Below are 26830 nucleotides of genomic sequence, written 5' to 3'. Positions count from 1 at the left end.
AATTGAAATATTACACCAACATTACTCAACCTTCTTTGTACTTCCGGGAACCCCGACTCATCCCTTTAACTTGATAGAAGTGGCTTCGGGGGAAGCTTCCTGCTTGCCTGTTCAGTGTGGCCCTTACTGGTGGGATGCTCACTGAGATTGGGGGTCTGAGAATTCTGTTAAGCGACATGGGCAACTCACTAAATATGTAAAGAATAATCAAGAGACATTATGAAGATGGCACTTGAGCTGTGAATTGGGCTGTGAAAATTGGAATCTCTTCTCTCTTTTCACAGATACAGTCTACTCCATTGTGGTAAAGCTATATAAAGAAACTGCTACTAGTGCAATGGTTCTAAATGGGCACGATTTTGCCCCCAGGCGTTGGTCAGTGTTTGGACACTTTTTTTTTTTTCCCAAATGCAAGTTTATTCTTTGTTGTTTTTTTTTTTATACTATATATACATAATTTTTTTTTTAACGTTTTATTTTTTTATTTTCCCCCTCCCTCTGGTAACCACTAGTCCATTGTTCATGTCCATGAATCTCTGTTTGTCCTGTTCATTTGTTGCTTTTAGGTTTATATCTCACATATGTGATATCATGTGATTTTCAACCTTTTCTTTGGCTTATTTCGCTTAATATGATTATTTCAGGGTCCATCCATGTTGTTGCAAATGGCAGTATTTCATCTCTTCTTATGGCTGAGTAATATTCCATTGTATGTGTGTACCACACCTACTTTAGCCAATCATCTATTGTAGGACACTTTGGTTGCTTCTATGTCCTGGCCACTGTGAGTATCTTTTCAGATATGGGTTTTCAAGTCTTTGGGGTAAATACCCAGTAGAGAGATTGCTGAATTATATGGTAGATCAATTCTTAGTTTTTTGAGGAACCTCCATAGCGCTTTCCATAGTGGCCGTACCAACTTGCAGTCCCACCAGCAGTGTATGACAGTTCCTTTTTCTCCGCATCCTCACCAACATTTGTTATTTCTTGTCCTGTCAATTATAGTTATTCTAACAGGTGTGAGATGGTATCTCATTGTGGTTTTGATTTGTATTTCCTTAATAGCTAGCGATGTTGAGCATCTTTTCATATATTTGTTGGCCATTTGTATGTCCTCTAGAAAGAAGTGTCTGTTCAAGTCCTCTGCCCATTTATTGATTGGATTGTTTGTTGTTGCTGTTGTTGTTGTTGTTGTTGAATCGTATGAGTTCTTTGTATATTTTGGAAATTAGGCTCTTATCAGAAGTGTTGCTTGCAAATATATTTTCCCATTCGGATGATTGTCTCTACCTTGTTGACGGTTTCTTCTGCTGAGCAGAAGCTTTTTAGTTTGATGTAGTCTCATTCATTTATTTTTGCTTTTACTTCCCTTGCCTTTGAGGTCAAATTCATAAAATCCTCTTTAAGGCCCAGGTCCTTGAGTTTCGTTCCTATGTTTTCTTTTGTGCATTTTATTGTTTCAGGTCTTATATTCAGGTCCTTAATCTATTTGGAGTTAATTTTTGTGTGTGGTGATAGACAACAGTCTAGTTTCATTCTTTTACAGGTGGCTTTCCAGTTTTCCCAGCACCACTTATTGAAGAGGCTTTCCTTTCTCTACTGTATATTTTTGGCATTTTTGTCGAAAATTATTTGCCCATGTAAATATGGGTTTATTTCTGGACTCTCGATTCTGTTCCACTGGTCTATGTGTCTGCTTTCTGCCAGTACCATGCCGTTTTGATTACTGTCGCTTTATAGTATAATTAGAAGTTGGGCAGAGTGGTGCCTCCAGCCTCATTCTTTTTTCTCAAGGTAGCTTTGGCAATTCAGGGTCTTTTGTGCTTCCATACAAATCTGATGATTTTTTGTGTGGACACATTTTTGATGGTCACAAATGAGGGGTGAGGGTGTTGCTGACATGTAGTAGCTAGAGGCCAGAGATGCTGATAGCATTCTACAGTGTACAAAACAGCCTCCATAACAATGAATTATCTGGCTCAAATGTCAAGACTGTTGAGCATAGTATGCCCCACACCGGTAAAACAAGACCCTCTAGTTCTTCTCTTTTCATTAATTGTTGCATGGTTTCTATAGGGAATATAGTGTTTTTTTCTTATAAATTTAGAGAATCTTGTTTTTTTTCCTTATAAAATTTCTAAGGAAGAAATATCCAACTTTCGAAGTATTTCTGATGGAGCAAATTTGTCAGGCAGGTTTTGCCTGCATCCCTGAGGAATGTCTCTTAACATCCTCTTGCCCTGGGGAAGTGGGGAAGCTGTCATAATCTCTCTCCTGCCTCCTTCCTTCAGCCCTGTCTTGCCTGGGACCATTCTGCTTTCAGTAAAGACATGTATGTTAAAAAGAAAATGACCATTTGCAAAGCTGCCTGAAAGATTATTGCACTTTGATCAGGTCCGTTGGTAATTTTGGATGTATTCTGGCAGCGATGCAGGCGTTTGGTTGTGATTATTCCCTTCCAGTGTTCCCGTTGGGAGGAATGGTTAACTCTTTAGCACCACCATGTTCCTCATGTCTGCTCCCCAGGGAGGTGGAACTTTGAGTTTCCATAAATTCATTTTTGCTTATAAACATTCTTTAGGTAAGTATTTAGTCATACTTACCAGTGTTTTCCTTAAGGTTACCAGTGGGATGTGATCCCCACCCCTTCCTCATGCCGATGGTGTCTCTGCTGCCTTTCATCCCTTCTCCCCGCTTTGTTGCTTATAGCAGTTTCAGTTTTTGGTGGCACACCACATAAATGAGCTGCCGCTGACTTAGGCTAAATGCAGTGCAGTAAAGGCTATTTGGGGCTTTTAGATTGGCAAGAATTCACTGGTTCACTTCGGAAAGGGAGCACTGGCTCTTACAGCTATGTATGAACTTCACCCTGTGACAGCTGACTTAATCAAGGTTCCAGGGCTGGAGAGTGAGCCTTAGGCTGGACTACAGTGGGGAGAGAGAAGATCTGGAACTAGCCTTCTGTTGTGCAGGGAGTAGCAGTGTCTCAAAAGTTGAAAGGAAGCATGAATAGTGGGCAGGGCAAAAAAAAATGGCAGTTGTCCACTACATTAGTGCTTAGGGGATTCTCCTTGCTCCCCAGACTGGAGACTCCCTGCTCGCCTTGCTGAAACTGCCTCTTCAAAACACATCCGTCAGCCTGACCCCTTACCCCCACACAGCCAGGGCCAGCTCATTGTTAGGGCAGCTTACAGCTTGAGAGATGTGCTTCTCGCACCCAAACTGGGGAGTTTAGGTTCAAGTTTTCCCATTGGGACATGGTTAGAAATAGCAGTTAAATTTTATAGTAAGTGAAACCTTGTTTTTTATATTTTTATAGAATTACATAATGAATACTTTACTTCTAAGCAAATGTATTTAAAATGTCTTTGAGTTATTCTAGATATCGGAAAGAAGGTTTACATCTCAAGCTTTTTTATTTTTAGTTTTTGTATTACAGGTTTTCCTCCTCTTTGTAAAAGAGTGTACTAAACATCATTTAGCCTTTTTGCGACAATTAGAAATGGTAATTGCAAACCTTGCATTAATGTATGGACTGTATTTGTATTTTACTGACAGCGAATATTTTCTTTAATTTCCAGTTTGGGGCAATGTTCTTGATAAACAAAGTTGATATGTAACTGGATTCCTTAATGAAAATAACCATGTATCAGCTACAGTTCATATCAGTCAGCTTTTATGAGTTATCCAAGAAACCTAACCACATTCCTACTATTTCTATGGGAAAAGAAATTCAGATTTTTAAAATAACAGAAAATAAGCCCCTTTATAAGTTCAGGGCTGCTTTCATCTGTCTTTTTATAATCTCTTTGGGATGTATTTGTAAATCATGAAGGAATACTCTTTTATTTCACTCACATTTCATAATATTGTCAGAATGTAAAAAATATTGAAGCTTTGGGTGAAAATGTACCTGCAAAAATATTTTTTGGCTAGTGGGGGTAGTTTTTCCTTCTGACCTGTATGTTGAAACATTATTTGAAATTAGTTAAAATGGATGAAATGACATTAACCAGCATTTCTTCTTAGTGTGTGACAAGGTTTTTTTTTTCTTTTTCTCATATTAAGAAACTCTCAAATGTGTCCATAATGCAAAATTTACTTCTAAGTAAACAGAGTTTTTTCTTCTGTTGTTGCAGGCCGGAGCCTCAGCAGAAAGCTCCCTTAGTTCCTCCACCGCCACCTCCACCACCGCCGCCACCTCTGCCAGACCCAGCACCCCCAGAGCCAGAGGAGGAGATCCTGGGTTCAGACGATGAGGAGCAGGAGGACCCCGCGGACTACTGCAAAGGTGCTTTGCTCGCTTTTTCCACTGAGCCCATCCCATGATTTGTTGGGGCAGCGGACAAGAGGAGTTAATGATGCAGACAGCTTGGTCTTTATTACATTAGCCTCATGGTGTCATTATCATTTTAAATTCTTAGATCATTAAATATAGAATGATACCAGAAAATGTAAGCAATATCAGAAGGAAAATTATAAGAGAGAAAATATATACATATGTGCACATATACTCAGGGTGCTTTCTAGAGGATTTAAATCTGCTAATTGAATTAAAGATGGTATAAAAGAGCAGGGCAATTAAAGATAAAAGCATAATACCCATCCAAGAAGAGCACAGAGATTAGCAGGTACCAGGTGTCTGAGAGGAGCCAGTTTTACTGTCGTTCACTGCATTTGGCTTTAAGTTTTCTAACCCCCTAAGTCTAACAAGGAACTGCTCCTTACTCTGCATAGCATTAAATTACACAGTATTCATTGTCTGTGGAAGGAAAGCCTGCCACTTCGTTTATAGAGACAAACTTTTTCCTAGCATTGTACTCAACAAAAAAGACATTCTGTGGGTTCTGCCATTGTGCAGCGTAGTGGATTATGTTTTCAACCATGACTTCACAGAAGACAGAAATTATTCATTTGGAATGCTCTTGTATTGAGGCTTCATAAAGACCAGGAGCATATAGTTACTCTTAAAAGGGAAGCATGTTGTGTGGTGAAAATTGAGAACAATATAATTCAGATTCCATACTTTGTATAAACTAGACTATGAGAATCAGGAAGGAAAGGGAAGTTGCTGTGTCCATTTGATTGCCTTTGTTACTTAACTCTTACTCATTTGGACTTTAATTTCCTCTAATAGAAAATTATTACCATCTGGAATTCTGAGCTTCAGAACAGTCGACAAGACTTTATTTGCCATGTACTGGTTAAGGAAAATGTAAGTCAGATTCTATACAGCATAAGAATTGATGGCAGAAGATGTACACATTCAGGTCTGAAAGCGTTAATGAATCTTTGGCTCTATAGTATCTTAGTGTGAATTTATCTAGTGATTGCGGTCACCATTTGTGTGTTGGTTAAGGAACAATGTACTTTTTCTTTACCTTTTAAGAGGAAGAGAAGTTTACTTGCTAGGAAAGTTTAAGAACTAATCTTCCTCTCTAACCTGACTGTTCCATAGGTGTGGGTTTCTAAACATAGACTCAGTATTTTCCTTAGCAAAAGGATTGTGGGTCCTTAGCATTTATATGAGTAGTGATTGTGACCCTAAAGGTCTATGCCATCTAATATGGAAAAGAAGGTACAGAGATAGTTTGAAAAGGTGAAAAGATGTTTTTCATCCTTCCTCTTGACCTACATTTCTTGGTTCAGAAATGAAGTTGTTTGTAGAGGTGTAGACAGTTGTCTTTTGATTTTGCTGCTTAGATGGAATATTAGGGTGGCCTGTAGGAATGCGCTCTTCAGCACACAGGCTCCTTCATGTTGGAATGAGAACTGTTTGCCTCACATTTGGGTCAAGAGATGTATTCAGTACTTTCATCCCTTTACTACCTCTGCGAATCAGCACTGTGGACATTCCAGACTGAAATATAGGGCTATGAATGAAGGGTTTCATAGTCAAGGTTGATTCTAGGTAATGTTCACTGAACTCTAAATATCTTTATTAAAGTTAGCCTCACTAAGACATGTTAGAGGTAATAAGGTTTTCTTACACACACACACCTGTCTACCTACACAGCCACAGACTTGATCACTCACTCATTCTTATCTCACTTATGTTAGTAACTTATAACTCGAATTAGCATTGCATGTGACAGATGCCTTTCTCTGAATTTTGTGGTGTAGACCGTAACCATTTATTTAAGTTACAGACATGATGTTTTATTCATTCTTGTGTACTTTAGTTTATTTTGCCTATAATCAAGTACATTCTCCTATGTAACCACAATATAACCATATCGGGAAGTTAGCGTTGATATATTTCTACCATTTAATCCTCAGACTCCATTCAGGTTTTGCCAGTTGCCCAATATTGTCCTTTATACAAAACCAATTCATTACAGAATCACATTACATTTTGTTTTCTTGTTTCTTTAATCAGTTCCTTAGTCTTTTCTTGGCTTTCATGACTGACATTTTGAACATTGTGGGCCAGTTATTTTGTATAATATTTCTCAATTTGGAATATCAAAAAGAAATTCTATCAGATAGTGCATGGTTTTGATTACACCATTACAGTTGATGTCAATCACATGTTTCAGATGGTGTCTTCCAGATATCTAAAGTTACTCACCTCCCCACTCCCCACCCTGTACATTGTTGAGAGTTACTTTCAGACTATGTAACTATTCTTTCATCAATGAAGTTACTTCCTTTTTCGATCTGTCCCTCCCATCCATTCGTCTATCTGTCCATCTGTCTTTCTTTCTCGGATAGAATCGTTCATGGATTTCCCTTTTATTCAGTGAGTTATAATCCGTTGCTCTCTATATTGGTTTCGATGCTTGGGTTATCCCACAATTTGGTAATTAGGGGCCCCTTAAGGTGGGTTCTGGGTCGTTTTGAAATGTCCTTATCATTCTTTGAACACTTTCTTACTTTCAGGTACAATCTCGAATTTTCTCAATTCCAGCCCTGGAATCAGCTCTTTCCACATAGAGCCCTGGTTCATTTTATTGGAGAATAATATTTAGAAAGCAAAATCTGGGCATTAGATGTGATGATTACCGTTGAGGTGTTTCATTGCTTCTAGATGTCTTAGCACAGAGCCAAATGTAATGTGATTCTGTAATGAATTTCCTTTATGTTTATATATACTTCTCATTTATATTTATTTCTCTTTTTATTTATGTATATATTAAAATCTATGAGCCTAATCTGTTGTCTCTGATTTCACTCTAACACCAGAAGATTTAGCCCAGTTTTTTCCCTTTCTATATTTTTAGTTTCTTTCTTTGACAGTAAGAGACGAGGCTTTCATTATCCTCATTTTATTTACTTACTCGATTAATTTCTTTGTATGTGATAAGTTACCCATTGCTCTCACTGCCATTTTGGGTATCTCTTCCCTTTCTTCCTCACCAAGCTTTGCTCAGACATACTTTGTTGCTTGGCCCTACATAATGGCCATGCACTGAATGTTCAGGAAGGGGCAAAGGGCAGCATGACTTTCACGGCTTAGGGTTATAGTTTACTTGGTCTGTTGGGTGTCTTGTATGTCTTATCTGTTTTGTCCGTCACTTCACCTGGTTGTCTTGTTTTCTTTGACTTCATTCCTGTTGAACTTCTGCCCTGCCTGCTTTTTCTCAATACTCCCAAAATAAAAATAAAGCAATACACCACATATTTTTTCTCTTTATAAAAGAAATATTTGTTCATCTTAGGAAATATAGAAACATTGGTGGGTGGAGTATGGAATTCTAGCCCCAGCAATATAGCTGCAGAAAGCATTTACGACACTACCATTCTGAATCATTTATGACCAACCAAATTGCATCTTTTTACCTTTGTACCTCTTTACCTGTACAAGTCTTTTCCCTTTCAAACTTGTGAAACCTCAGCTGTTTTAACAGAAAGGCCACTATTTAATGTTCTACAGTCGTCGTTCCTTTCTACTTGCCTTGGCATTCTTTTTGGAGTGGGACTCTTCCTTTCTTCATGAGTAGCTTGCCCATCTTTATAGCTCCCCCACCTAATCTAAGAGGATTATGGACTTTGGTGTCTGAGAGATCTTGGTCCCAACTCTATCTTTGGACAGGTTCCTTTCCCTCTATGCTTTAGTTTCTTCATCTATGATATGAGACCTCTCTATATAATAGATAATAACATCTTACCACCTAAAATTTTATGAGCAATAAAATGAGGCAAATATATGAAGTATGTGGCATCCTACCTGACACATAGAAGATTTTTAAGAAATATGAATTTCACTTTCTTCTGTCCTTTTGGTTCTATCATTCTCCTCTCAAGTGTGTTCCCATCTGTACTTTCTTGCCACACCCATTCATGCTGGTTCCCTTAGTGGTCTAATTGCCTCACTTGTGGTGAGTTTGTTTCCGTATCCTCTGGAGAGAGGGCTGTCATCATTGCTTCTCTCTCTTCCTGTCTTATGTCGGTGTCACCTCTGGTCAGTCCTCTGGGGCAAGAACTTAGCAGCAGGCTTGCGGTTTATTCAGACTTCTACTTCCAAGCCCAGGGGATAGAAGGGTCAGGCACAGGGTCAGCCGGTAAACAAAACACTTTTGGGAGGCCCTTGTGTAATGCCTGCTCACTCATGAGTTCAGCATAAAGCCTCTTCATCAGGGCAAAACCAATTCCTTTGGGGAGATTTTAGTGGAATATGGGTTTTCAGAATGTGACCTTTGTAACACCTGCATTAGAATCACTAGGGGTGCCTGGTAATTGTTCCTTGGATGCTCTGTAAATCCTGACTTGGAATCCCTGGGGGTAAGACCTAGACTCCAAATATTTACCAAGTTCATTAGGTGATATTTCTGCACATCGATGTCTAAGGCCTGTACTATTTCTCTAAAACTCGGGGGAAGTGAGCTTTCCCTCCACTTCTCACTGTGTGACTGATTTACTGTGTATGGAGAATTACTGCTTTGACCTACCTTATGTTCCAAAAAATTTCCAGAACCTTCAGCATGTATTTGCTACAAGGAGCAATAAATGATGACAGCAGGGACTTTGCTTTGTTATATCATGCCGCCTGTGCTGACGGGCTTCTTAGAGATCCTGTTTAGTGGCTTTCCTAAATCATTCTTAGATATGTTGGCACCTTGTACAGTTTCTTCACTTGGATTATTTCTGGCGACATCACTTTCAACATGGTTGTGGTCTGACTTGGTACTAAAGCATGTGTCATTTCCTTAAAAGGTCTTTGAATCCCTAATCACATCTTAATTAGGCTCCTCTCTTTATCACTCACAATAGTATCATCTACCACAGCACCCCCTCCCCAGCAGTCATCATTCTGTGTAATTATACATTTATTTTTGTGTTTATTTGCGATCTCCTCCCTAGTGGGAAGGATTCCCTGTGGTCAAGGGCTGAGTATTTTGTTAACCTCACTGCATTTGAACTGTCCACAGCACAGTAAATATTTTTCATTGGATGAAGGAATTTTCTCTAGTGGTAAGCTAGAACTAAGGGGTAGACAGTGTTGATGTCACCTGTGTGTCTGAGAAGGCATGTCAGGTGAGCAGGTTGACATGCCATGAAAGACAAATCAGAATCCAGATCCTTTGTTTCTGCCTTAAAATCATCCATAATGCTCCGGAGTTCTTAAGTATTATACATGTTTGAGTGGCATACAGTTTATTTCTTTTGAAACTTAGGAATATCTGTTTAGAAACAGAGAGTAAATAATGCAAATATTTGCACACTTTGGTTGAATTTTAATAACTCAAAATTTAATGTTGATGTTTATAAGTTCTCATTAGCCTTGTCTCCAGAATCTATGACTTAGGACTATTTTATATCTTCTGGGTTTTTTTTTTTGTTTTTAAGAGAGAAAATAATATACCTTACACAAGGTTGTCTTAGAAATGATGTCATGTAGCTCAAGTGTTTTACAGAAATGTAATCTTTAGCGTATGTTCTTTTTGGTATGTAACATAACCTTTATTCATTCACAGTTCTTTTCCTTAAAGCCACTGTACACACATACTTAATTCACCATGTCGTGTGTGTTTTTAAAGTTAATTGGCTTAATTTGTTTTTCTTGAAGCCTTGAAAAGAAACTCTGCCTCTATATGAACAAAGTAATAGATGCATCTGAATTTATTACATAAGGCCTAATGACTTTTCTTTCTTGGAGACTGAGGAGATTCTGACAGCTGTTGATGCTGTGAATTGCTACTGACAAGGGTAGTTAGCATGACACATGAACTTTTTGAGGCTTTAGTAAGTGTTAAGTGTTGGAATTTACCATAGAAATATTAAGGTAAGTGAGAAACAGCCGCCCCTACTTTCCAGCTCATGGCCTCAAGACTTTGCCACTAGAATATAAACTATATAATGGCAGAGCCTTTGCCTATCTTGCTTTCCTACTCTGTTACTAACACTTAGATAGTACAATCTCTGGCCTATTGAATGTTGACTAAATGAATAGACCAAATTAAAAAATTATTTAAAGACTCTTTTTCACTTTTTTTGTGTGGTTAATTAATTATAAGAGAGGAAATAAAGGAAAATTTGTGAGGGTTTAAAAGGAATGAGGTTGTCTTTGGTTAGAGGTAAAAGAAAAGACATCATAGAAATTGTAATAAGTGCCTTCCAGTTAAGAATAATTTGACTTTATTGGTGGGGGTGGAGAACTTTTCTGGCTAAATTCTGGAGGCTGGGAAAGGGGTTTTTGAAAAGCTCTTTGTGTGTTAGTTTTCCTAATAAATCTACAAGCTAAAAGGTGGTGGTAGGAGAGTAGTTTGGGAGCATCATGTAGAGTAGAGGTCCCCAAGCCCTGGGCCTTGGACTGGAACTTGTCCGTGGCCGTACAACAGGAGGTGAGCAGCTGGCGAGCCAGCGAAGCTTCATCTGTATTTGCAGCTGCTCCCCAGTGCTAACCTCACCGCATCAGCTACACCTCAGATCGTCAGGCATTAGATTCTCATAGGAGCACTGGTCCCTGGTGCCAAAAGGTTGGGGATGGCTGATGTAGAGGACAAATATGAAGATAAAAAACTCAAAGGAAAACAGTAGTTTCTGTATGTGTGGTTTTCTTTGGTTTTTGTGTACACAAAGTGATTTATCATATTACTGCAAATAATTTTCTTTTGCCTTAACATTCTTTATGCATTTTCTTTTTCTTTCTTCATTGCTTTATATACAAGGCTGAAAAGAAGTGGTAAGAGTAGGCATCTTTGTCTTGTTTCTGATATTCCAGTAAATGTGTAGATTTTTAAAAGATATCTTTATCAGATTGTGATGGATCATAGATTTAAATGTAAAGGTAAAAGTATAAAGCTTATTTAAAGAAAGTAGAACATCTTCACAACCTTGGAGAAGGGGAAGATTTCTTAGTGTACAAAGAGTATGACCTATAAAATAAGAAAATTAATAAGATGGATTTCTTCAAAATAGTAAAAAAACCTTTGCTGAATGAGACATTGTTATTAATGAAAAGACCTGCTTCAGGCTAGGAGAAAATACTTGCAGTGTATATAGCTGACAAAGAACCTAACTGGGAGAGAGAACACCAAGAAACTGAGGTTTTGGAGAAATGGTCTTTGTCTTGATGAGGTTATACACATATGTCAGATATCAGGGAATTGTGTACATAAGATGTTTGACATTCTTTGCATGTAAATTTTATCTCAATTTTTAAAAAGTTGCAGTAGCTAGTTATATCTAGATTATTGAGTTTCGTGTGTATGTGTCTACACCTTTGTCTTGATTTTCTTTGTCAAGCACATGTTTCTTTGTAAATAGAAGAAATCATTAAAAAAGAAGAAAAACTTAGCACTGAGGAACCTTTGTAGATTTTGAACAGGGAAGTGATACTTTTAAGAAAGATTAATGCGGATCTTGAATGGTTGGAGTTGGAGAGAAGATAGATACAAAGGAGAGGACGAAAAAGCAAACAGCCTCACAGAGGCAGCATCTTCATCATTTGACAAATGATTGAATATAGAGGATATTGATGAAAAATTTAAGTCTTGAACCCTGGGGTGACTGGAAGAAGAGTAGTTGTGCCTTCTGGGCATTTTTTTTTTTTTTAAGGGACTGTGTATTTTGAAACTGCTTGTCATTTCTTCTTTGTTTTGGGTATTGTTCGGCTATTAAAAAGCTTAGAGCCCAATGTGCAACCCACCTCTAACAAGTGAACAAGAATTTACAGCACTGTATTGTGTTTTAACTTTACTACATCATTTTTTTTTTTTCTGGGATATGTTTTCTTTGCCCCAGTTTCCTTCTAATTTTGTGTCTTGTATTGTGGTTGTATAGACTGCTTCAATTTCTCATAGGAAAGAGCTGGATTCTTTTATTGACAGGAACAGTGAAATCACAGTTGGTCTGCAGAAATTTTTATGAGTTCGACTTTATTCATTTGAGTTTAAAGAACCCGGGGAAGGTACGAACAAGGCAGCTAGAAATACAAATAGTGTAGTAATGGTGTAGTGGGTAAGGAAATAGTGTAGTAAAGGATGTAACATTGCCCAAAGAGAGGCCTGGCCTTTGCCCTAAACTCTAAGCCCTTGGGATGTCCTGCCTTTTAAGTGTCTTTAAAAAGAACAAAAAACAAACAGAAACAGAAAAAACAACCTGGGTGGCTTGGGCCATGCCAGATAATCTAACAATGTGATTCGTGGTAGGGGCTTTTAGAGGGTATGGAGACAGATTAGCTATTTTGCCCGTTTACATAATGGAGCTCTAATAAAAACTCTGCACTCCAAGGCTGGGTTGGCAATACTCTGTGTGTATTGTTGCATATCATTACCTAGATGAAATGATGCTTTTCATATCTCCACTGAGAGAAGACAGCTGTATGCTCTGCATTTGAGACCCTCCTAGATTCTGTCCTATATATCTCTTCCCTTGACTAATTTTAATCTATAGCCCTTATGCTCTAGTAAACTGTAACTACAAGTATAATGGCCTTCAGTGAGTTCTCTGAGTTCTCACAAATTATTAATTATTGAAACTGAGCACAGTGTTCAGAACCTCTAAATTTGCGATTGGTATCAGCAGTGAGGGTGGTCTTTAAGCCTCCTCAACTCTGCATTTCTGTTGGAAGTGGAGGTCTTGCGGACTATTCCCAAACCTTACTCAAGTATTATAGCTTTGATAGGAAACCAATCATATAAGGGTGTTAAGCGAGTAAAAGAGATTCAGAGAGAGGCTCTTCAATGGCAAGCCTTTGAGAAATTTAATGGAATACTAGAGGAGAACAAGTTGAAAGAAGCATAGAGCAGGTAGGGAGGTAGGAGAGCAACCAAAGATGTATGTTCAACTTGACGTGGAACAGATTGAGGAACTGATAAGATGGCAGCTCTGTTATTCTGAACACAAACTTCATGAACATATTCAATTGTATAATCTGAGCTTTCCATTTTTAGGTGTAGGTGGGTCCTACTTGTAATCATTCTAAATGTCTGTGGATCTTTTCATCATCTGTCAATCCCCTACATAGTCTGCCCTTTCAGATCTGGACCTCCCCAGAGGAGGGTGCCGCAGGATCTGGGCCAGAGTCACCATTTGAGGTCTGCCATGATCTTCCTTCCTGCCTCTTGCTCCTGCAGGTGCTGCCAGTACCCACTGTATGACAACGCTCTTGTCTGTGCTGCTGGGGCTGTCCCTGCTGTACTCAGTGCCAGAGCAGGATTGTATGGTCTAAGAGTAGTGAGAGAGACCAGACCAAATGCCCTCCAGTCCCTGCTTTGTCCCCCCAGGGGCCTGTGTAGTACTGTTTATGCACCGCCCCTCAGTGTCCCCCTTGTGGAAACAGTTCCTCCAGCCATCCCACAGCCCTTGTCCGCTGGCCTACACCACTGATTTCCTGGAGTCTGGTTTTCAAAAGAATCCACAGGCAGTGAGATGGCTCATTTTTACTCACTCTTTGTCCCATACTCCCCTTATCTCTTTATAGGCTCCCTGGAGCTTCCTTCCCTTTGTTCTTTCTTCCTTCTTTTGGCCCCAAACAAATGCTCTCGCAAACCATTTCTTGCACTCTGGCTCCTTGGGGCTCTACCAACTCCATGGCAGGCCCAGGTGCGTTCGACTCTTACTTGAGATCTAAAACCATTTACCAACAGAACCTGGTAATGAGACAAGTATTGTAGTAATTTATTTTCTCTTTTTTAAAAATATATTTTTACTGAGATACAATTGACAACCAAAATTGTGTAAGTTAAGGTGTCGATTTGACACATTTGTATGCTGTGGTATGATTACCACCTTAGTGTCAGCAAACTAACAGCTTTATCATATCACATAACTATCATTTTTTTTTTGGTAGGAACAATTAAGATCTAGTCTCTTAGCACCTTTGAAGGTTTCAATGTAGTATTGTCTGTGTTTTCTCTCTTTTTCCATTTGAGGCTAGTATAGAAAAGTATGATATTCTTCAAGTTTGTTATTCGGATTTCTCTTTCTTAGCATTGATATTCTGGATTGGATAGAATTGTGATGATTTTTCTTTCTCTGTATTGGATCCTGTTTCATCCTGGAAAATTGAGAAGATTGAAATGAAATAAAGAAGTTTCTAATTTTATTGGAGTTTTTTTTCTTTTTGATTTATTTATTTTGACTAGGAAGCAGTAATTGAAAACTTGCTGCTTTTTCCCCATACAATTTTTTATTGATTACATAAAATTCACCCCTTTAAAGCATACAATTTACTAGTTTTTAGTATGTTTACAGAATTGTGCAACTATCACCACTATCTAATCTGGAACATTTTTATCACCCCCCAAAAGAAACATGTTTATTAGTAGTCAGTCCCCATTTTTTTCTCTTCCCAGTCCCTGGCAACCACTGGTGTACTTTCTGTCTTTATGGATTTGCTTATTCTGGACTATTTGTATAAATAGAATCTTATAACGTAGTATTTTTTGTCTGGCTTCTGATAACACATGTTGTTCTACTTATGAGGGTCCATGAGCATTTTCCTCCATTCTCAGTACCTGAGAAAGCTATAGTGCTACCCTCCCCTAATTTGTTTTTAATCTTTTAAACATTGCCTCCCCTCCCCCTATTTCTTTGTTGGCTTTCGATGTTAGGAAGTACTGTATAAATTGAGGTTCACACTTGCAGTTATAAGTGACCTTATGTATGTATTCCCACAGCTATGTATTTAAGCTTATATTGCAGAATATATATTTACTTCTTTGTTAGTTCAACAAATTATAATAAAAATGATCTATAAAAATCAGACAAAATAGAGTAAGCAAAAAATTAAAATTTCAATTTCTGCTTCTGAAACTCTACTGCACAGTCTACTTCTTCAAGGTAAATTAAAGAGGTTTAAAAGTTTCATAGATACCCTCCCAGAAATTTATGTGTGTACAAGTACATCCATATGTGTATAAGTTCCATAAATTAGATTAATCTGGGTATGCTCTTTTATATTATGCTATTTTTCTTTCAGTAATATTTATAGATATATTTCCATGACCCTGCATATAGTTTTGATTCATTGTTTTGTGTGTAATATTCTATTCTGTGTATTTACTTTAACTAGCTTTGTAGTGATTAGACATTTATATGTTGTCAGTTTTCACTATGGTAAATGATATTACTGGGAACTTCTTGTATATTCATCTTACATGTTCATCACATGTTTGTCCTGAGCATACGTGCATAGATGTGATTAGCTAGTTCGAAGCATAGCACATTTTAATTTTAAAACACATCACCAGTTGCCCTCCAGAAAAGATCATCCTGATTTGTACACTTAGCAGAAGTACCTGAGTGTGGCTCCATTTAGCACCACTAACTGTGTCCTCACATGGTATTACCAATAATCTCATTTTTATTTTGCTCATTTGATTATTAGTAAGACTATTTGTATTTAATATTTTTAAAAATTGTGCCCTTCATATTTTTTTGATCATTGAGTTTTTAAAACTTGCTTTTATTTTTGTGTTATGTAATCTTGTATTTTTCTTAAAAAGAAGTTTTAGTTCTTTGATTATACTTTCTTCATCATAGCTTGATTATATGTTATCCTCCTGTGTCCTTTTTATAAGGTGATTAAAATAATTTTACCTATTTTTACCTTTTATTGATCCTGTCAGTAGCCCACTCAGCTTTATTTACTACATCCTATATTCACTGTGAACATTTAAACCTGAATATCTCATCAGAATTCCAGATCAAAAATCTTCCCTAGGACAGTAGTAATTTTTCTTACATTAGTAACACACTGAGATAATGGTGCTCCCTCCAAGACGATTAGGTCTGAGACATAAAAAGAAGAGAATTTTCAAGAAGGAAGGAGTTAATAATAATATTTAGTTAAGTCACAGTTTAAGGAGGATGAAGGCTGAGAAAGGGCCTGTCAACCTACCTGTGAGGAGGGCCTCTAGCGACTTATCAGTCGGGGCCAGTTATGGGTCATACAGATGTCAAGGTATACTTGAGAGAGCATAGCCAATTCTTTGGTGAAATTTAGCAATGAAATGAAGATAGTAGCTTGTGAGGGTGGGGTCAGATTTGGATAAGGGGAAGTTGATTTTAGGACAAGATACCCGAGCATATTTCTAGGCAGAAGAGGAGAAATCTAAGGAGAAGTTGAAGGACCAGCAAGGAAGGAATTAAATGAGTACTTTTTGGAGATAGTGGGCTAGTCTTAGAAAGATTGAGGGCACATCTTTCTTAGGAAACAGTGGAGGAGGTTTTACGTAGCTGTTGTGAGAGGAATGAGGACTGTTCTGGTTATTATTGTTGCGTAATGAATTATTCTACAACTTAGTAGACTGAAGCCTATTTTTAATTTTGCTTATGATTTTGTAGATCTAGAATTTAGAGAGGGCAAAGTTGGGTGGTTTGCCTCTGCTTCATGATATCTGGGACTACAGCTGAGACATCCCAAAGGCTTGAGCTGACTGTATGGCTGGGGGCTGGCATCATCTGAAAGCTCACTCACATGTCTGTCCCTGGGCTAGGAGATTTGAGAGACTAAGACTGTCAGCTGGAGCCCTCCTTGTGGCTCATTTTCCTCACAGCATGGCTACCTAACAGTAGTCAGACTGCTTGCCTGGCAACTTAGAGTTCCAAAATAGAATGTCCACCTTAAAAGTGGAAGCTGTGTTGCCTTTTACAGCCTAGCATCAGAAATCACACAGTCACTTGCACTACATTCTTTTGGTTAGAAGCACATTCAGAAACCCATTAGATCTATCAGGAGGAAAAGTACAGTCCATTTCTTGGTAGTGGAACTTCAGGGTTCTAGAAGAACAAGTGGTTTGGGAGTTACTGTTGCAGCCTTCCGTGGAGAATACAGTCTATCAGAAGAATGTTACAAGAAATTAGTGAGAGGACTTTGCAGATTCCTACATATTTATTTATATTTCTTTTTTGGTATAATTATGTAACCACTTTTCCAAGGTTATAGATTCATCTAATACTCTTTTTGTCTGGCATAGATTATGTAAACCCTAAGCCCAAAGTCAGCTATCTAAATTATGTTGGGTGTCTAACATAGGACTGTGCACAAGTTGGTACATGAGTTAGACTTTCTGATGATTAAACTGGAAAGCATTAATTACTCTTGGATTGTAAAACTAGGTGGGGCTTGAAAATGAGCCTCAGAATGAGTTCTCTTTTTGTATATATTTTGAAGACCTTTTATGTACTGCGTTTGTAGTCATTTTTCACTAAGACTTGTGTTCTTTTTCCCAGTTTTTGATTTCTTTAGAATAATTGAGAAGTTAGATTATTTACAATGCATTATTCTTCATTTTTACAGAAGAGGTTACATATATCTGGGGACACGCCTGAGTCAGACATTGCTGTGCGCTGTGATACACCTCTGCACTCTCATCATCAGTAGGAGCCCAAAATAACAATAGGTCTTGACTTCTTGAAATAACTTAATCTTCCAGTTATATTTTTATGTCTGAGTATATATAATTATGATTTTAAATAGCCAGGAAACTACTTTCACAGTTCTTTTAATGTAAAAGTTCTTTAGTTACTGAGAGAATGTTTATTTAGTTGTAAAAGAGATTTCAGTATTTCTCGAGTGTCTTCTGATTTCTGAATTATTCTTTTATCTAAGACTTTATCTTTTCCAGATCAGTTTTCCTCCACTTCATAATTCAGTATATTGTACTTATTCAGAACACAAGAATCAAGAAATGAACTCCAAATCTTTGAATACATATGAACACTGTCCAAGTTCATGTACTAAATCTTGTGCTTACTATGAAGAGAACCCTGCACTTAGGACCTCAGTGTCTATTTACTTTCCTTTACCCACAAAGCAAGTAAAGAGAAGGCTAAGAACAAGAATGAAGACATAAAACTTTAAAAGTCACTGTAAAAATCTCAATAAACACTGCAGCCTTTGCTTGCTTGATGCAGTGTTAAAATTGTTAGGCAAAAAGACCACATGTCTTATCAGGGGGAAAAATCGGGCTGTTATCAAGCTTTTTTGTACATCAACACTTCAGACCAAAAAAACAATAGAACAATGAACAATACACTTGACATACTCAAGGAAAGAAAGTCTGAGCGAAAGATGTTGTATCTGTTCAAATTGACCTTCAATTATAAAGGTCTCATATGAACTGTTATTTACATGAAGCCCCGAGGGAATATTTTTCTCATGAGTCCTCTGAGAAATCGGAAAACAGACAAACAAACAAACAAACTTCAGACAACTAGAATCTAAGCTATAAAGACTGATTTCATTAGAACACAAAATTAAACCTGAACAATTAAGCCTATACCAATCCTTTGGAATACTCAACCTTACAGCATACTATTAAGAGGTATATTAACTAGACTATCAAATGGGCTTTAAAGAATCTGTGTTTAGTTTCCATAGACTATATTTTTCAATTTAAAGGTAAAAATTTTAACAACGTATTTAACGGAGCCATGGTCTAAGTTTTTCTATCAAAGATGCCCCGAAGGAGCAAAATGGCTGTGTCTGGCACGGTGTGCTAAAAAATGATAGGAAATGTTGGTAATGGATACAAAATGTGTCCATTAACTCTCTTTAGCTGCGAATTCTGAGATGAGATTTGTAGGGTATTAGTGTTCTCATAAAAATTTTCAATGAAAATGAGCATTTAGTTGTATTTGTATGAGAAAACTTGTGACCCAAATATAGAGTTGAGCACATCTCTAAACTTGGTCTCTTGAAAACACCCATTACCCATTTGTGATCTGATGTTAACACCTATGCATTTTAAAGATTCCTATCAACCCCCAAGGCACGTTTAAGATGCTGTGCTGTAAAGCATTCTTACTAGATTGAGAAATGATTGAGGGTTGTTCTAGACTGTAGAATGTAGAGATTAGGTTTTCAGAAGAGGTTTTCAGAGTGTGACTTGCATTTCTACAGTGGGCTCTGTCATTCTTGAAAGTCTTTTCTAGAAAGTGGGAATGTCGATATCAGTATATTTTAGAATTTTTTTTCTGTAGTTACAAAATTATAACACTAAAATGACAAGAAATCTAGAATATTGATTATAAAAGCAGAAGAAAACCTTTTTAATTTTTATTTGATTTTTATCTAGAATCAGGTTCCAACTTTGTAAATGTTTGGAAGTATTAGATACTTTAACCTCCTAAATGTTTGTGGATCACATGATCACTATGTTCAGGATCTTACAAATATTCTTTCTTATTAGCTTGCCATAAATACTGTATATTTTAATTTTGCAGTGTAATAGGAATATAATTTTTCTACTGTACAGTTCTGTTAGCAGTATTTTTACATGACATTACCTGAGATGCATTTAGATTATTCACTTTTTTCACAACTGGTCATAAGAGAAATAAAGGGAAATCTATGAACATACTGTATTATTCAGTTTTTTTTGTACTTAACAATGAAAGTCTAAACTTGCACTACTCTTAAGGTTCTTCACAGTTTGATTCCATTGTGCTGCTGTTCTTGTTTTCTTTCTTAGCATCAAACAGAACTATGTATTTTATTGTAAACATGTTATCTTGCTGTTAACAATTTTCCCTATGGTATCTCTTCTTTCTTCTCGGCCTGCCTTTGTTTTCCTGTTAAAGTATAATATTAACTCAGAATTTAATTTTAGCCCACATCTTACACTGGTAAAGCCTTTCCCGCTTCTCCCTCACATAATACCAGAGAACAGAGAGCATTCTTCCTCTCATTTGTTTTTGTCTCTCTTGTGTCATGTTCTCTTGCTTCTCTTTCTTGTATTTATTGTCTTTTGCAATTCAAGTACTATGTGCTAGGAATACTGTCCCTGTCTTCATAGTGTTTATAATTTCCTGGGAAAGACAAATGAGAATAAGAAAAATTAAAATACATTGTATTGTGTCTTGTAACAGAAGTGTAACTGAACATACAATGAGGCATTATGGAGGTACATAAGAGAAAAATACAGGACAGGGGCTTCTCCTCGGCCAGGAAAATCAGGAAATGCTTCCTAGGAGGGAGCTTTATTTGAGCTTATCCTGAGGGATAAGTAGCTATTATTTGTATCCTAATACTTTCTTTACATACATGAGACATTAGAATACAGTAAACAAATAGATGAGGAAATTATAGTATGGAAGTAATTATATAAAGTCAGATTAAGGTTAATATGTAAAGATTTATTAGTACAGATCTGTACAATTTGAGAGTGTTGTAGATTGCCTTGGGTTTCTTAGTCATCAAAGCAAGGAAGGAACTGTAGTGATTCTAAGACTGACAGTTTTCTTCATAAGATGAAAACAAACTAGCTACTCTAACCAAGAGTGTTTTTTCCTTGTGCCAAAGATAAATTTATCATGAACCAAGACCCTTCTGAGATTTTACCCTTCTTGCAAGCTAATAAGTTAGCTGGCCATAGTTTTATGGGTGCTTGTAGAAGACATGAGACTCCTGGGTCAGAGACAAAGGACTTCAAGAGCCATGTGGAAGCAGGCCTGGGTGGATGCTTTGCACACCATGGGTGTGTATCACAGCTAAGGAACTCCAAAGTTAGGAAATCCTGATCCAAACCTGCCAACCTTTGTTCCTGAGAGAGATGTTTGTTATACTGGATAGCAAACTAACCTGTCTTCTTCTCTAGAGAGAGATAATATGCCTATTTTCCAAGTTGTTTACTATAGAAACCTTAGAAGATAGTCTGGAACCAAGACTGTTGATGTCTCTCTTCCAAAGATGTGCAGAAATATGGTTGGTTCTGGATCAGGTTCTCTCGTGAGGTTATAGTCAAGCTGTCGGCTGGGGTGCAGTCATCTGAGGGCTTGACTGGACTGAGGATCTGCTTCCCAGCTCCTGCAGGTGGTTGTTGGCAGGTCTCACTTCCTCACTGCTGTTCACTAGAGGCTTCAGTTCCTTGCCACATGGGCCTTTCCACAGAACTGACTGCTCACAATAAAGGCAGCAAGCTAGCTTAGCAGAGAGTGAGAAAGAGAGCACCCAAAATGGAAACCACAGTCTTTATAACCATATCTGTTGGGAACTGACATTAAATTTGAATGTCTAAAGTCTTCATTCTCTTGTAAGGACATTTTAATGTTTGGCTAAACCATTAATAAAGACAGGTTAATTTCTTTTTCAGCCTGACAGTTGACAGTTATAAATCATCATATCTAGAGTATCAAAAACCTTTTGCTAATTGGGCTGTCCTAGTGAATTAGATTACACTTTGGGCCAGTCAGTTTTACCATCTTTAAATAAGAATAGACAGTACCCTTAATCCTGGCCTTCTGACTTGTTAATCTGTGTCATTAGTCACAGTGGGTTGAGTAATGGCTTAACATTGTAAACACTTATGTGGCACTTAATATGTGCCCAGGTGTGGTTCTGAGTGAGTGAGGTAGGGGCAAGTACCCAGAGAAATAAGGTAATTTGCTCAATGTCACAAAGCTAGTAAAATGCCAGTGTTCTGAGTCAAATCAGTACCCCCAAATTTAAGTATGGATCTGTATAAATAATTGGCAGTAGGCAAGAGCTTGAAATTAGTTATTGGCCTTTATTAATATTTCAGATATGCAAGGTTTCTCAATCTATGGATGCTACTTAACTCTCTCTAGCCCTACTGCAAAAATTGTTTCTGCATCCATTATATTTATTTTATGCTCAAATAATTTTTTTCGTTACCGTCTTAGGTCATAGATAAATAGGAATCCTCTGTCTTTTGGAGCATTTTCATTTACTCTGCTTTTCCCTCTAGAGCTCGCTCTCATTCATTAGTGTTACAGAGAATATTTTATGTAACAGAGATTAATTTACATGCAAGAGTTTTTAAATAACAATTTCTCTGACTGCTTTTTGACCCACCCCCTTTCCCCTCAAGAGTTTAGTAGTTGTGTCAGAGGCTCCATTATTGCTAAAGTTTTTGGGGTAAATTCTAGGGCCCTTATACCTTTATTCTTGCTTCCTTTTTATATTTAGTGTTATTAATGTTTCTATTGGGGTACATGTGATTTAAATTGTACTTTAAGTTACTAATGAGAATAGTGTATTCTTAGATTTCGGTATTTTTATTTAATATCACCTACAAACATTTTTCACAACTCAGAGATGTAGTTGTCAAGTTTTAGGAAGTATGTGTGATAAAATTTTAAGTTAGTAAGTTAGCTTCATATTTGTTTCGTAGCCTAAATTATGGTTCCTAAAGAATGGTTGTAAGATTTTGTTCATAAAGGCCAATTACAATAAATTCTTACGAATCATCGACAGACATACCATTTCCAACTCTCTATCTTGAGAAAATAGGTATTTTCAATGACAGTTTTTAATTTATTTTAGTTTTTCTCTGTTCATGCACAGCACTATACGTTTAATTTATAATAGAATCCTAGTCATGTTCTTTCTATTATACCATGTTTTAGTATTAAGCCATATCTTAGCTGATGGCTTAATACTAAAACATGGTATAATAGAAAGAACACAGGTTTTAGAACGTGGCACAGGTTTTAGGATCTCAGTTCTCATCCTGACTCTAGTGCCTCCTTCCTGGGTGACCCTGGGTTTAGCGCATAACCGCGTCGGCTCTTTTCCCTGCACTTGCTCAGTAGGAATGACTGTGAAACGCCCCAGTGTTGTGCACTTTAAATGAAATCATACGTGCCAAGAACCTTGAGTGGGCTTTTCTTTTTTATTTTTTTCCCTCTTAACCTATTTTTTAGAGTTTATTTTAGGAAAAGTGGAATCGCACCCAGGTGCATGAACTGGTCTTCGTTGCAGCCTTCTCTCTGCCTCCCAGTGTTTGGAGTTGGGCCCGACTTTCTCTGTCCCTAATCTCTGGAGTTCCTTTCACCATCATACTTTTGGAATGAGACTAGTTAAAAATGACATTCTTTTCGTTATGGAAATTCTCAAACAGGCCTGAATGTTGAAGGAATAGTATAGGGAATTCTTGCATTTCCTCCTTGGAGGAGGATGCTAACATTTAGTACTGTTGAAGAACTGTTAGCATTTTATCTTACTTTATTGTATACATGCATGATTGTGATACTGTGATTTATAACATATATGGTGACCAAAATATATTTCTCTTTTTTCCTAGCTCACAAACTCTTGGCATTTCCTAAGTCTTGAGAGCATTAAATTGTCTTTTGTTATGTTAATGAGGTGACTTTGAGACAGACAGCAGCTAAAGTTGGGAGCTAGTGACCAGAAGAACAACCTTGTGATTTGAAAGGTTGGAACTTTCAGTCTCATCTCTGACCTCCAGGGAGGAGAGAACTGGAGATCGACAACTAGAGATTGAATCAGTTGTCAGTGGCCAGTGATTTAGTCAACCATGACTGTGTAATGAGGCCTCTATAAAAAACCCAAAAGGTCAGGGTTTGGAGGGCTTCCCGGTTGGTGAACACTTGGAGATGTGGACAAAGTGGCACCGACAGAGGGGGCACGAAAGTTTCGTGCCTGCTCCTCATCCATACCTTAAACTGCTCATCTCTTCCATTTTGCTGTTCCTGCATTATATCCTTTTACAATAAACCGGTGATCTAGTATGTTTCTCTGAGTTGTGTGAGTCATTCTAGAAAATTGTCGAACCCTAGGAGGGGGTCATGGGAACCTCTGATTTAGATCTTTGATTCATTTTGAGTTAATTTCATATGATGCAAGCTGTAGAAAATTCTGTTTCTGTCTCTGTCTGTCTCTCTCTCAACATAGGGTTATTCTATTTGTAGAAAAGTGTCCTTTCTCCACTGAATTGCCCTTACGCCTTCGAATGAAATCAATGCTTTATATTTTTATATGAGCTTTCAAATTAGTTACCACTTTCTACAACAAAACCTGTTGGGGTATTGGCTGGGAATGCACCAAATCTATAAATTTGGGGGGAGTTGACATCTTAACAATATTGAGACTTCTAACCCGTGAACACCATTTCTTTAGGTTTTCTTTAATTTCTTTCAGCAGTGTTTTGTAGTTTTCAGTGTTCATCCCCTCCTCTCTCATGGTCAATTTATCTCTTAAGTACTTCATATTTTGTATGCTATTGTAAATGACTTAAGATTTCATTTCCTCATCGTTGCTGATATATAGAAATACAATTGTTTTTTATGTTTTGAGCTAATATTCTGTTACCTGCTACTTAGTTATTAGTTTTAAGTAGCTTTTTTGCAGATTCCTTCAGCTTTTCCATAAAATCAGGTTGTCTGAGAATAAAGATAGTTTTACTTCTTCCTTTCTAGTCTGGATGCCTTTTTGTTTATTCATTTTGCCTGATTGTGCTGACTAGAACTCCCAGTACAATGTTGTACAGAAGGAGTGAGAGCTGACATCCTTATCTTGTTCCTGATCTTAGGAAGGAAAGCATTCAGTATTCTACCTTTAAGTCTGATGCTATCTGTAGTTTTTTCATAGATCTTTTTCTGTTCCTGCTTTGTTGAGAATTTTGATCAGAAATGTATGTTGGCTTGCTGTCATGAAATTATTTTTTGTTTATTGAGCTGATCATGTTTTTCTTTTTTAGTGTTTTAACTCTGGTGAATTACATCCATTGATTTTTGAATATTAAGCCAACTTTTTATTCTTGGAATAGACGCCACTTGGTCATCTGAAGTATTATCCTTTTACTTTGTTGTTTAATTAGATTTGATGAAATTTTGTCTAGAATTTTTATATCTACATCATGAGGAAAATTAGTCTGTGGCTTTCTTAAAATGTCGTTGCCAGGCTTTGGAATCAAAGTAATGCTGGCTTCATAGAATGAGACTAGAAGCATGTGCACAGTTGTTTGTATTTTTCCCCATAAATGTTTGGGAGAATTCACCAATTTGTTTTTTTATGGGAAGGTTTTAAACTACAGATTCACTTTTTAACGTAGTTATTTAGGTATGTGTATTTCTTTTTGGTTGGAACTTGGGTGCTTTGTGTCCAGTCCATCTAACTATTTACATTTATAGGCATAAAGTTGTTTGTAATAGTTTTTTGCCTCCATAATTGTGTACTATGTAGTGATGTCACCCCACTCATTCCTCATTAGCATTTTGTGTTTTCCTTTTTTCCAGGTTGGCCTGGCAAGAAATTTATTAATTATTTTTATTTTTTTCAGAGAACTAGCTGTGGTTTCACTGATTTTCTCTATTGTTTTTATGCTTTTTATTTCACTGATTACAGCTCATATTTTCATTATTTCTTTTCTCCTGCTAACTTTGGGTTACATTTGCTCTTCTACTTTTTTTAATATGGAAACTGAGGTCATTTATTTGAGATCATCTTTTCTGATACAGGCATTTAGTGCTCTAAATTTTCCTCTAAGTTCTGCTTTAGGAGCATTTCACAGATTCTGGTATGTTATATTTTCATTTTCATTTAGTATAAAATACTTTATTTCCTTTTGATTCCTTTTTTGTTCCATGGGTTATTTTGAAATGTGCTCATTTCCTGATTTTGGGGTATTTTCTCTTATTGGTTTCTAATTTAATTTCCTTGTGATCTGAAAACATGCTTTATATGACTTGAATCTTTTAGTTTCTACCGAAACTTGTTTTATGGCTCAGTATATGGTCTGTGTTGGTAAATGTTCCATGTACTTGAAAAGAATATTTGCTGTTGAGTAGATTGTTCTATAAGTGTCAGTCACATCAAATTGGTTGATGGTGTATTCAAATCTTCCATATCCTTACCACTTTTCTGTCTACTTGTTTTGTTAATTTTGGGGGAAGAGAGTATTGAAATCTTCAGTGACCCAAAACGTGTCTGTCTGTTACTGTTTTGTGAATATCTTTTTACTACCCCTTCCTTTTTAAAGACTTTATGTTAGAGGTGATTCTCAAATCTCTTTAGCCCTATGAAAGCCTTCAGTGGTTATGGAGAGAAGCCTCATCATCACAGGGCTGAGAAACTAGGATCAGTGAAAAAAATGAAGACTTTATACTATCTTTAGTAGAAAATACTTTGCCTAAAATCCTTGTAGGCTACATTCTATCAGAGTTCTGAACTTTGGATTCACTCTTACAAGTTGAACCTGTTTTTTGCTGGGCATAGAAAATAGAGTCATCTTTATTTTCGACCAACATCCTCCCCAAACAGCTGAGGATGGTTTTAGAATTGTCATCTTTGGAGCCTCATTAATAGTATAGGTGGAGCTTTAGTTATAGTTCTCTTTGGTGTGCTGGAGGAGTAGGAGTCGGAGAAGAAAGCAGAGCAGTGAACTTAATGATTACTTAACCTATTCTTGTTCTCTTGTGTTTGTAAATCAACCTAACTTACATTTTTTTTTTTAAGAATAAAAGGAAAATGTCTAGGTGATAAATGCATGGTTTTTATATTAATTAGTATAAATATTGATGTACAGATATATCAACCAAACCCCTGAGCTGTAGTCTTCAAGTGATTGACCCTTTCTGGGAGTCTGACTGATGCCCTGAGAGGGGCCCATGTGCAGCACGGCTGTTACCCTGTATCCCGTACGGCCTGCTGGTGAAGTACCAAGAGGAAGAG

At 37.1% G+C, this 26830-nt stretch overlaps 1 protein-coding gene across 9 annotated transcripts in view; it reads left to right on the top strand.

The window, feature by feature from the left end:
- Nucleotides 1-26830, top strand: part of SRPK2 (SRSF protein kinase 2) — a 199567-nt gene that overhangs the window by 126855 nt on the left and 45882 nt on the right. For all 9 annotated transcript variants that reach the window (XM_039849255.1, XM_039849254.1, XM_039849248.1 and 6 more), the window contains one exon: nt 4140-4291. In XM_039849255.1, the coding sequence (XP_039705189.1) occupies nt 4140-4291 (152 nt within the window). The remainder of the gene's footprint in view (nt 1-4139; nt 4292-26830) is intronic.

Source organism: Pteropus medius, unplaced genomic scaffold (assembly GCF_902729225.1).
Source record: "Pteropus medius unplaced genomic scaffold, Ma_sr-lr_union100, whole genome shotgun sequence".
Classification (NCBI taxonomy): domain Eukaryota; kingdom Metazoa; phylum Chordata; class Mammalia; order Chiroptera; family Pteropodidae; genus Pteropus; species Pteropus medius.
Note: the sequence above shows the minus strand (reverse complement) of the source record. Positions and strands in the feature narration are given on the sequence as shown.